Here is a 13261-nt window from a genome sequence, read left to right on the forward strand (position 1 = left end):
TCTGCCACCCAACTGCTATCTTTAACTTAAAAAAAAATTATATATATTTATTTATTATTTATACATACAAGCACTGGGTACAGTCAGAAGCAAGGGAGGGTAAGAGAATTCACCAGCACCAGAGCGGAGAGCAGAACAGGCAGACTGACAAAGTACATTTTTCCTCGGGAGAATATAAATTGATAAATTAAGAGCCTCTCCTAACGTGCATGATATTTAGGAAAAATCTAACACAGGGCAAGTGATACACCTTGTTGATAAATAAAGGATGTCAAAATGCAAAAGAATGGAGCCAGCAAGGAAGGTGGCAGAATGTTGGAAATAAGCTCAGTGCCTTAGAAGCCCCCAAGGCAAAAGGCACTCCAGGGAAGTGCATGAGGATCAAGAAGGCTCAAGAGCCTGGTTTGCAAATAGTCATGGGCAATTTACATTTCAGAGGATTCAAATATGGACAAACTCTCTCAGGAAAGCCACACTTGGAGTATTCATAGATGTGTGACCCATGGTTTGTGACATTGTAAAAGGAGACAGTGCCTGCCTCATAGTCAAGGAAAACCCCAACACGACTGGGAGGGACCTTCATGGAAAGAGACAACATCTTGGGTTTCTGGGATTGAGTCTCATCATCAAAAGCATGATACTCTGATTGATTCTGTAACCCTATAGCCCAAATGCAAAATCTAGGCTGTAATCCACCATAAATATTTTGGTTATTAGGGGGGTTATTTACATTACTTTTACAATGGTTTTCCCCACACACCCCCAGGATCCAGTAACTTTTGTTGGATACATCTACCTCCCAGTAATGTTTCCCATTCTTGAAAAATGGTGATCCCAGGACAGAGTAATCTCCATAATAGTAATTCGGATATTTCGTAACACCAGAATAATTTCCATAATTGTAACTCGGATATGTTGTAACTGGAATATTGTCCCACAAAGATTTCACTTCTCTCTTATTTGCAGAAATCGCAACACTGCATCCATTGCTGGTCTGATTCAAGGTGACATCAACTGCAGAAAAATTAAAGTTTTGGGTGAGGGACATGAAGTATCTTTATACATGACATTGTGAGAAGAATCATGAGAATAACTTAGCAGGAAATGGAAAGAATTTTGGTTTTAGGGAGAAATAAAACACTGCAGACTCAGTCTGTGTATTAGAATGAGAAATAGTAGTTTTAAAATAGGACCTTTACTAGAAATCAAAAAATTCAGAAAGATGAAGAAAATAGAATGAAGAAGTTTGATGACACGAAGATTTATCCTTACCCCAGGAGCATCGCACACTTGCCAGGTCTGAAATGATTAAAAAAAAAAAATTCTAAACTGGCAAATGCAAGCGAAAGCCACAGACTGATATCGCCTCTGCAGATTAAGGGAAGTTCCTGAACTATGGCAGGGAGTAAACTAGTAAGTAAGGGTAGTGCTGACTCCTGGCCGATCCCCACGCAACAGGACATTTCCTCAGCCATGGTCTCCAGTGCCCCCAGCATCACTGTTCACACCTAAAAGCTGTGTTTCTTCCTCACTTGGTCCCTGCCATTGCAACACCCCCACAGTGGCCCACCCGGGTGACCAAGCCTCACCGGTAAGCCCTCGCAGCATCGCTCTCAGATCCGGAGCTTGGAACACTCGTCCTGGTTGTTCGGGAAAAGTTTTTGGCTTCTTCAGAGTGAAATCCGAACACCTAGAATGAGAAAAATAGATCCCCACACCTCTAACATGTTCCGTGTCAAAACTACTGACTTATCTCTTTACTCCAAGGAATGCACTTGAACTCTTACCTGGAAACGATAAGGGAAAAAAAGAGCAAATGCTGACCTCAGAGTCAGGAAAAAAATGGGCTGATGTCTACCTCTGTACGGCTCTGGGAACATCTTGACCTCTCAAGAGCAGTTTCTTCCTTACAAAGTTAAATCGTTAATATGTCTCCCTCTACTTTCTACAAACCATATGAAAATATGTGTAATAATAGATTTGACAAACTAAAACTTAATTACCTTAAAAAAATAACGCGTGGGAAAAGTCACCATATGTATTTGGGATCCAGAGAGAAAAACAGAAAGGCTCCAAAAGTGGCTCATGGGTGTCTGAGCTACATCAAGTTTGGGAACACTCCCTGGAGACAACCAAGATTTCAAACTCTACACCCCACTAGGGAGGCCCTCAGAATAGCATTTAAGACTCAGGCTCTCTGAGAATAATTGCAACCACTTGGAAAATACATGATGATCTCCAGCCGAACAGTGGTCTGGATTTTATGTGTTCAGAAAGAGGTCGATGTTGCCAGGTAGGTATGAATATAAAGTAAGATGCTGCCTCTTGATACCTGGGGCCAGAGCTTGTGAGGAGATGAATCACTTTCTTACAGCAGGGCCCAAATATCCCACAAGATGGTCTATGAAATTTAGATATAAAGGTATTGTTGCTAATTCTGGGTGCTTGGCAGAAAAAGATCAGGGCTTCCCCATATGAAAGTCAAGCACCTATGACATGCAAGAACCCTAGATAGAAGCACACAGAGTGAATAAAATTTAAGAGGTCACAGAGGTCTGATAACTAAAAGGCTTGATTTTTTTTTTAGTTATCTTTTTCTTATATCATTCTAGTTCCCATGGTTCTGCCACCCGCATGTCACTCGTGAACCATCACCATATCCCCTTCTGCTCATCACTCCCGTTTTGACCCCCTACCTTCCCCCTCCTTTGCTGGATGCCTCATATCTATGGTCAGTTTGCTACTTTTGACTTCACCACCTTTCATTTGGTTTCTTTACATTCCACATAAGTGAGATCATCGATATTTATCTTTTTCCTGATGACTGATTTTGGCTACAATAATCCTTTTCCTGCTCCATCTATATTGCTGCAAATAGTTTGCCTGTAATAGTCCATTGTGTGTACCACAACTTTTTTATTTAAGATTTATTTATTTATACAAGGATGGGGTACAGTCAGAGATGTGGGATGGTGAGAGAATTCACCAGAGCGGAAAGCAGAACAGGCAGATGGACAAAATACACTGCTGAGGGGAGCAGCGGGCGTGTCAGGAGAGGTCTGCGAGACAAGTGGGACCCTCACCCCGTGGTTAGGGATCGAACCAGCGCTGCAGAGGCTGCAGGCAGCTTCGCAGTCCAGCGCTCAACCGCTGTACCACCATGGGAGGCCCTATGCCACAATTTTTTGATCCATTCATCTATTTTGGGGTATTTGGGTTGTTTCCATATCCTGATAGTGTGCAATAAAAATAAACATAGGAGTGCAGTTTTACTTTCAAATTAGTGTTTTTGTGTTTTTTGGGTAGATTCCTGGGAGTGGGATCGCTGCATCAGATGAAGATAAGTTTACAATCCCCCAGCAGTGTAAGAGTGTTCCTTTATCTCCACATCCTGTCCAGCATTTGACGGTTTCTTTTCTTTTGTTGTTGTTGTGGGACAGTCACACTAGAGTGAGGTGGTATCTCATTGTGGTTTTGATTTGGATTTCCCTGGTAACTACCGATGCTCAACATTTTTTCATATGCCCACTGGCCATCTGTCAAATGCTTTATCTTTAAAGCTACTACTGACCCAAATTTGTCAGCTTCCTCTCATTCCCATTCCTTTCCATAGTATTGGTCCATTCTCAACCCATTTTTTATAAACAGAAATTTAAGACAAAAGTATACCCGTATTTCCCTGCCCACAATGATGCTTCATTGTTAGTGAACACGAGGTTACTCTAAAAAGCATTAAGCATCTCTCCACAGCACAAAAAGACCATCGCTGGCCTCCCACACATACCTTTGTATGATGTCAGGCACTTCCTAGGAGAAAAAGAAAAAATAAATCAATTAATTAAAAAAAATCATGCATCAAGAAGTAATAGGTTCTCCCCACTTATAAGGCCTCATCACATCTCCTCGGCCCCCAGATTAGGTGGGGTAGAGTTGGTCCCATTGTCAGAGACAAATGCAAAGACAAGACCTAGGCCAGACATTCCAGAACTCATGCGATGCTGTCAGGTTTCCCAAGAAGTAGAAACAGTTTTGACTCTTGTGGAAGTCAAGTATGTATCTGGAGATGAGACATACTTGTAAGGAAAACTAGAAACCTATTAATTTTATTCCCCAGATGCAGACTCCCTCTGAGATGACTGATAATTTATGGGTCTTTTGTGTATTCAGCAGAAATGGAATGTCTATGGTACTATTTGTCAAGCTTTATGCCAGGCTTAGGGGAATTTAAAAAATTATAATATTCTTCAATAAGTTTGCATGACTTTTATGAGGTGCACACAGACACAATTAATGTAAGTGCTTTTCCTGTCTCTCTCTCCTCACATTAAACTCTCTACACGTGACTTCATGCAGTCTCTTGAATTTTACACGCACATATGTGCAGCTGATTGACTATTTTTACTCAGTTTTTTCTGTAAACTGTAGATTAATATTTTCATTAGAAAAATAACAGCAACCAGTAACTTAGAATGTCTCATCTGTAACTTCACCAAGTTGTTAAATCAATGCAATTTAAGAGAAAAAAAAAGCACGGGAACACATTCCAAGGGTAAACAGGAAAAACAATTGCAAAAACAGTTGAAAATAAGTTGGACTGAATGAAACTAAAAACGAAACAATACTAATATAAGGAATACAGGTAAAGCAATACATTTATATTATTAATCACTAAACCAGAAAATATGTTTTCTCAATTTCCATTTTAAGAAACTAGAAAAGGAACAGTAAGCTAACCACGTACAACACACACACTAAATATGTAGAGAACAGAAACAAATGATAACGCTAAAAGAAATTAATAAATATAAAAGTTTGTTCTATAAAAATCAGTAATATCGACGAGTCATAAACTAAGAAAAAAGGGAAAAAGCCAATCACCACTGTAAAAATAAAACAGGGTGGAAGAGAGTCCCAGCACTCTAGTGATTTTTTTTTTTTAAATTATGGGGACTGAAGAGAATTTCAATATGCAAGTTCTGTCTCTCCCTCCTTTCCTTCTCATATTATCCTTAAAGGTCTTTATGTTTGCACAATACAGGATCTCAATCCTCAGGTGTGGTCACCTTCGTTTTCAACCACCAAAGTGCCCACAGCCTTCCACCCTCCCCACATGGGGGTACCTCCCCCAGCCCTTCTGTACCCTGACCCCCAATCCTAGCACCCGACCCCCGCACCCCCCCCCACACACAGGGTGTTGTTAAGATGCAGTGATTTTCTGAAGGAACACATCCAAGGCAACCTAGGAGAGCTTCAGAGTCTTGCATCTCATGCGCTACCAGGAGAGAACCCAGGAGAGAAACTAGGCCTTGGCATACACTTAAAAAATGCAGGAGGGTGAAAATAAAAGGGAATGGAAGCATCACACTCCCGGAGTTCAAACTATACTATAAAGCCATAATCATCAAAACTGCATGGTATTGGAACCAGAATAGACACACGGACCAATGGAACCAAATAGAAAATCCAGAAATTAGCCCACTGATTTTTGGTCAACTAATCTTTGACAAAGGAGCAAAGAATATGGACTGGAGCAAAGAAAGTTTGTTCAATAAATGGTGCTGGGAAAACTGGGTCGCTACATGCAAAAGAATGAACCTTGACAACTACCTCACACCATGCACAAAAACCAACTCAAAATGGATTAAAGAACTAGACATAAGACCTGAAACCAAAAAATACATAGAAGAAAATATAGGTGAAAAACTACATGACATGCACCTCAAAGACATCTTTACAGACACATCGCCCAAAGCAGTGATAGTGAAGGGAAAAATAAACAGCTGGGACTACATCAAATTAAAGAGCTTTGCACAAAAGAGACAATCCCAAAAACAAAGAGAAACCCCACCTACTGGGAGAATATTTTTTCACACAACACTAATGATAAAGAACTGATTACAAAAAAATCTACAAAGAGCTGATGAGACTCAACGAAAACTAAGAAAATAATCAAGTCAAAAAATGGGCAGAAGAGCTAAAAAGACACTTCTCCAAAGAGGAAATGCAAATGGCCAACAGGCATATGAAAAAAATTTTCAACATCACTTTTAAACAGGAAAATGCAAATCAAAACTACAATGCGATACCATCTTACACCAGTGAGAATGGCACATATTAAAAAAAAACTAGCAATAACAAATGTTGGAGAGGTTGTGGAGAAAAAGAAGCTCTCCTGCTTTGCTGGTGGGAGTGCAAACTGGTCCAACCACTATAGGGAGCTGTGTGGAGATTTCTGGACCTACTAAATATAGAGCTTCCATATGATCCAGCAATTCCACTCCTAGGTATTTACCCAAAGGACACAGAAACATCAATTCCAAAGAGCACCTGCACCCCTATGTTTATAGCAGCACTATTTATAATAGCTAAGCTATGGAAACAAACCAAATGCCAAAAAAATTGAAGACTGGATCAAGATGTGGTACATACGCACAATGGAATATTACTAAGCAATCAAAAAAGATAAACATGCAGTTGGCAGCAGCATGGATGGTGCTAGATGGGATCAAGCTCAGCGAAATAAGTCAGAAAGAAAAAGAATACTGGATGGTCTCACTCATAGCAGGAATTTTAGAAAACCTAAACAAGGGACCGGGAAAAAGACTAATTAATACAAAGTAAAAATCAAAATCAACAAGCAACTCTAAACCAGAGACACACTATAGGGGGTGGGGAGAGGGAAGGGGAGAGGAAGAACTAGGGTCAAAATAAAGGGGAGGGGCAATTGCATGGGGAATATAACCAAAATCAAAATGCATACATTGTGCACAAATGAAAAATGATGTAAGAATTATATACAATAAAATATTAATTAAAAAAAAAGGCAGGAGGGGTCTGGAGGATCTACCCCCCCTTATTTGGGGGGATCCTACTTCAGATTGCCACTTTTGTTGCTTAGGAGGCTTTTTGCTGCATCCCTCCTACACCTGCTGTTCTCTTTTGCCTTCCAGCACTTTGGCAAACCAATTAAAACCATTTCAGTACACCATTTGGGTTGCTTTGCCTTTACGGACCAGGTAACAAGAACCCCTAGAATAGACAACATGGGTTATTCCTCTTTTGAGTCTGGAGTCCCTGTGAAGCCCCTTGATTTTGCTTGGAATCAAGGGGACATTACAGTGAATATTGTAGGAATTGAAGGGATGATAAAGAATTATTATGAATATCTTTGCATCTACAAAGCACACAACTTAGACAAACTCCTATGAAGACACACACACATTGCCAAAAACGGACACAAAAATTATTTAAAAAAATTAAAAAGTAAATTATATATAGTTATATACATATATAATTATATATACACATATATGTACCCTTTTACACAAAAGAGCCAGAATGAGACATCATTTTGTGAATTCCACTGATTAAATATAAATACCAGGCCTTCAATAATTCTTCTCAAAAAATAGAAAAACAAGGGGGAAAATCTCTACTCATTCTATGAGGGGGAAAAAAATGCTCGTTAAGACTCTGAAGTGCATCTGTTTATCTGGACTAAGCTTCACTCGATTTAACTAATAAATGTGTAACAGTAGCACGCAATAACAGAGGGATATCAAATACACCTGAATAAAATGCATCTTCATTCCAAGCTCACACAATTGCCCTGTACTTGATACCTTAAAAAAAACGAGGTTTTCCCCTTGTTATTTATGCATTCAATTATTCCTATAAATGCAGGAAGCACACTGCAGAGCAGAAGAACCTTAGTGTCACACCAGAAAGAGCACAGCAATACAGAAGGGGAGGGAAATCTGTCATCATTGTTCTCATATCTCAGAAGCTGAGGTTTCATTTCAGATCTTACTGTAACAGGGTGGTTCCCAGTAAAGAGGGAGGTTCCAAGTTCCCTGCCCCACCCAAAGGACAGTGGAGCTAAAGAGAAGAGAAAGAAGACAGCAGGATGAAGCCACAAGGAGCCCTGCAGGAGGCACATGGAGTAGAAAGAAACGTGAGGAAACTGCGCTTGCCTGTAGGTAGTGGACTGGGTGAAACAGATGTGGGTGAGAGACCCGTGGGGATTAGACAGTGGCAGCTTTTACCTTGATTCTCGTTTTGCTCTTTTCTTTCCAGACTTCTCTGGTGGTTTGATCCTCTTCTGTGGGTTCCCACTGAAAGGTGCTTTGGCCTTGTGCCAGGCTTTGGGGCCTTGATCTCGGCCTATCCTGTTTAGGGGGGCTTTTACCCACAAGGGGATGGGTAACTGTGGGTGCTTGACTTGAAAACTATATTCTCTGTCTTTCCTGTATTGTTTACTAATTGTATTAAAGTTCCTTTTCATTGGACTCATGTGTTTTGTGTTGATGTGGGGATGGCAGAACCTATTTAGAGCAGGCAGGTCCCGGGGTCTGGACTGCCCCTCTCCCTGCCCTGTAACATTACCTGCAGCATGTCTATGTCTGACGCTTCCAATCGATGCTCCAGATCTGAGATGAGAACGTCTATTAGCTGGCTCTGCTGAACAAGCTCACTCTCATCCTCTGCCAGTTTATGGAGAATGACTTCTTCCTCCTTATTCAGGTTTTGTAGCTCCTTCTGCTCCAAGTCCAGGAGACCTCTCAGTTCTGCAAACTCTGCCTGGACACCTTGTCTCTCACTTTGTATTTGACTCTTAGGGAGAAAAGAAAGGCGGTACTCAACCCATCAGGCAGAGACTAGGAACCAGAACCAGCACCACTGTAAATGGAAAGTTCTCACAGCAAAGTGAGACACAGCAAGAGAACAATTCTTAAAGAAGCTCTTCACCTATTACTTCCCCTCTATTATATTCCAAAATAATTCCCTCAAGTCTGCAGCACTTGAGTCCAACCCTGAGCCAAACAGAGCAACTGGGTAGGTCTCCACGTTCACACAGCTGGACTACTCCTGACCGCACCACTCACCCTCTGCCGAAGTGGAACACCGGCCCAGAAACAGGAGCCATGGCCGAACGGCTTCCCCCAGGAGAGTCAAATACTCAAACACATGATGGGAATGGAACAGGGACTGCACTGCCGTCCTGGCCAGTGTCCCTCCACATGAACCTTCCCTCCAAAGACCCAGCCATCGTGCCAGGTTCACTTTTCAATCCCCTCCTCCATCAGGGAAATGATGAAGAGAAGGATAATCAAATCACTGTGGGATTGTTAATGATCCAATAACAAAAAGATAGGAAGTTCCTCATGTTATCACCCAAATTCTATCAGATTTCTGTCTAAACCCCTCAGAAAGAGCCTCCTCCTATTGTTAGGGGGAAAAGAATGTCCTAAAGCTATTTCCAAACAGGCTTTGTGGACTCTACCCCCAGTCCAGACCAAAGCCTAAAGACACTGGGAACTCCAAATCCCATCACCACCAAAGGGAAGGTGGCTGGGACCTGAATGTGGGGTTAAGCAGCCAGGTTTGGTATAAAGGCAGACATGTGGGCTTTGGGAATCCCCCATTTTTGGCTCTCAGCCAGCTCACAGCGTCCAGCCAGCTTTCAGAGTGCCTTTGGGTTTCTAGGTCGGAGGATCGGGTAGGATGCATTAAAGACTTTATTTCCCTACTTTCTGCCTGAGTTGTACATTTCCTTAATTCCCTTTCCCTTGTAAATAAACCTTTTATTAACCTTTTGTGTGTGTCTGTAGTGGAGTATTAATAAGTCCCTTTAAAGTGCGTGGGTGAGAACCCACAGCCAGGTAACACGTTTTATATCAGGGTTGCTCCGTAACACTACCTTCCAGGAAGTTGTCCTTTCTTTGACTTCAGCTTCCAAATGTCCAGATTCCTGCAGCTTTTCCCTCATCTGCTCAAGGGTGCCCTGGAGCTTCTCCTGTGAGAGGGGAATCAAGCCAGGGTGAAGCAATGGGCTTTCTCAACATCTGAATACAGATCATGGAGGAAGTAATCAGATGATCTCTAAACTTAAGAGTCACAGAAACTGAAAATATCAATGAGAACCTATGACATACAAAATCTGAAGTGTGAACTTATTAAGTCTCAGGCAGAAGTGTGAGATAAGTCACCATCCCTTCCCCAAGACAGGATGACTCTATTTGTCCTAGAGGAGAAATTTGATCCTGCAGCAAAGAAGCAACATCTCAATCTACCCAGTCCCTCAGTTACACTTCATATGCAAAGGGAATGATGGATTTTCAGGAGTACAAAAGCCCCTCCTCTCCCATTTAACACCTACTTCAAAACACCTACTATAAATAAGTCTCTTGTAACCATGCTGGAGGCAAAGAAATGTCCTCAACATTGAAAGGTGATCCAAGTGTTTCTCTCCCCCCAGCTTTTTCCAAGCTGGAAAATCAATGTGTCCTCTTATTAGGTAGAACTAAGATAAATCAAATGTTTTGAGTCTCATGAGGAAGTGTTAACTTAAAGAGATGACCCAGAATTAGCAACATCTCTAGAAATAGATTATTTTTTAAAGATTTTATTTATGTATTTATGCACAGAAGAACTGGGGTGTAGGTCAGAGGTGAAGGGGGTGAGATCATCCACCAGAAACAGAGTGGGGAGCAGAACAGGAGAATCTGCTGAAATACACTGCTGAGGGGAGCAGTGGGCGAGACAGAAGTCTGCTGTGCCATGTGTGGGTCAGCTCCCTGGTCCATGATCGAATTCAGACCATTATGATGATAGGGCTGAGACTTAACCCCTATGCCACAAGAGGACCCTAGAAAAAGATTTTTACAGGAAAAAAGCAAATATCTAAAGGCAAGTTTGTATCATATGATATTGTCCCCTCCTGGTGCCGTGAGACATCCTCCCTCTTTGACACCCAAGGCTCCTAACTCATCCCTAAGGGAGGCTATAAATACTGGATCTGGGCCTCAAGTTTCAGTGCTATCAAGTCATCCCCAGCCACTGCGGCATGAGTTCAATCTCCTGCCAGGGAGGTGACCCACACGGCGCAGCAGACCTCTCCTGTCTCGCCCACCGTTCCCCTTAGCAGTGTGTTTCAGTCAGTCTGCCGGTTCTGATCCCCCCTGTATCTGGAGCATCCTCTCACCCCCCACACCTCTGCCCTGTATCCCAGTTCTTGTATGCATTAATAAATAAATTTTTTAAAATAAATAAACACTGCATCTATCCCATTTTATTTCAGTATTTATATTCATGTAAATTCTCCACGTGTATGCTACTAAATGTGGTCTTTTTCTCCTTCTAAGCTGTCTGATGTTAATCTCCTTGCTCATCCAGCCCTAGAACTTAGAGGAGTGGGGGAATCTTCCCGTTTCAACACCATAAGAAAAGAGATCACAGACATCTAAACTATGCTGACCAGGCAACCAGGAGGAGATTTCCCATCAACAATATATTCTGCTGTTTTAACTGCATTCTGCTCTCCTACCTTGTACTCCTGGACAATCTCCTCAATGAGGAAGGTCTGGTGACCACGGTGCTCCTGAGACCGCTCACAAAGCCAGCAAATGACTTTCCCATCCTGCTTACAGAAGAGCAGGAGTTTCTCTCCATGGCGCACACAGAGCTCTTTCTCCTGCTCCCTCTCTGGGCTCATCTTGACTCCTCTGAGCTGCTCTGCTATGTTGGCCAGATGCCGATTAGGCCGCAGGTGCCCAGGCTCGTAACTGATTCTGCACACAGGGCAGCTGCTCTTCTCTTCCTGGGTTGCCGCGGACTCGTTGTTTGCAGTGATACAGGCTTGGCAGAAGCTGTGGCCACAGTCTAGGCTTAGGGGCTCTTTCAAGAGGTCCAGGCAGATGGGGCAGGTCACCTCCTCCTGGATGCTCACTAAGATGTTTGACGCCATAGCAGTTGCCCCTGCTGCTCGCTATCCTGGCTTGAGTCTCTTGCTCACAGATCCCTGTATATTTGAGAAGGTTGTATTGGAACAAATGAGAAAGCCAGGATACAATTCTAATTGTATAGAAAACAAGGATAGGCTAAGATAAAATATTTAAGAAAAAAAAAGGGGAGGGCATCCCTTGTGATGCAAGGGGTTAAGCACAGCACTATGAAGCTATCTGCATCCATCCACTGCAGCAGAGTTTCATCTCTGGGCCAGGGACCTACCCACATAGTGCAGGACCTCTCCTGTCTCACCCACTACTACCCCTCAGCAGCGTATGTTAGTAGATCTTCCTGTTCAGCTCCCCACTCTGTTTTTGGTGAATCCTCTTGTTATAGGACAGGGAGGGGCAGCTCAGACCCCACAAACCTGCCTGTTCTAAATGGGTTCTGCCATCCGCCGCATCAACACAAAACATATGAGACTTTAATGGGAAGGAACTTTAATAAAACTAGGAAACAATACAGGTAAGGCGAAGAATCTAGTTTCTAAATCAAGCACCCAAAGTTACCCATCCCCTCGTGGGTAAAACTCCATCCAAATGGGATCGGCCCAGAGCAAGGCCCCAAAGCCTGCCACGAGTCTAAAGCATCTTCCAGTGGGGACCCACAGAAAAGTGTCAGAAACAACCAGACAAGCCCGGAAGGAAAAGAGCAAAATCAACATCAAGATAAAAGCTGCCATGGTCACCTCCCCACGGGTCTCACCCACATCTGTGTCACCCCGTCCACGACCAAAAGACAAGCGCAGTTTCTTCACGTGTCTCTAGGCTCCACGCGCCTCCTCTAGGTCTCCTGGCTCCATCCTGCTTCCTTCCTTAGTCTCTTCTTCAGCTTCTCCTCTTTCTGCTCAGCTCCACCCTTCCTTGGGAGGGGCAGGGAACCTGGAACCTCCCCCTTTCCTGGGGACCACCCTGTTACACATGCAGGTGGCCTGAATGCAAAAACCCACCAGGAGGCCCACCTGGGAACAGGCATGGGGAAGCCTACCTAGAGCATTCAGACAATGAGTCAACCCCGCCACAAATCTTTTTGTTAGGGGGAAATGATGTCCTGAATTAATCCCATACAGGCTTTGTGGACCCCACCCCCACTCCAGACTAAAGCCATCAAGACCTTGGGAAAGACAAATCCCATCACCACCAAGGGAGGGTGGCTTGGACCTGAGGGTGGAGTTGGGTAGCCAGGTTGGATATAAAAGCCAAACACGTGGGCCTTGGGCTCTCTCTGGCTCGCAATTGCTGGCCTCCTGGCTTCAGGGCTCCTGGCTGGCAGCCAGCTCTCAGAGCGCCATTTGGGATTCCTGATCAGCGGATTGGGTAGGACTCATTTAAAACTTTGTCTCCCACTGTTCTCCCAGAGCTGTACATTTCCTCATATCCCCTTCCCTTGTAAATAAACCTTTTATTAACCTTTCACCTGTGCCTGCAGTAGAGATTTGATAAGTCCTTTTAAGCGCCGGGTGAGGACCCACAGT

The 13261-nt window shown here is 43.1% G+C and overlaps 1 protein-coding gene across 1 annotated transcript; it reads right to left on the bottom strand.

Moving 5' to 3' along the window:
* Window positions 1–391: 391 nt before the first annotated feature.
* On the bottom strand, window positions 392–11746 carry LOC311180183 (tripartite motif-containing protein 5-like; the record flags this gene model as incomplete). Its single annotated transcript, XM_084247844.1, has 7 exons — window positions 392–660; window positions 742–817; window positions 1495–1720; window positions 3785–3807; window positions 8386–8613; window positions 9701–9796; window positions 11327–11746. The coding sequence occupies 7 exons, from the start codon at window positions 11744–11746 to the stop codon at window positions 392–394; spliced, it is 1338 nt and encodes a 445-aa protein (XP_084103970.1).
* Window positions 11747–13261: the final 1515 nt, after the last annotated feature.

This window comes from Talpa europaea (assembly GCF_964194135.1).
Source record: "Talpa europaea genome assembly, chromosome: 1".
Lineage (NCBI taxonomy): Eukaryota > Metazoa > Chordata > Mammalia > Eulipotyphla > Talpidae > Talpa > Talpa europaea.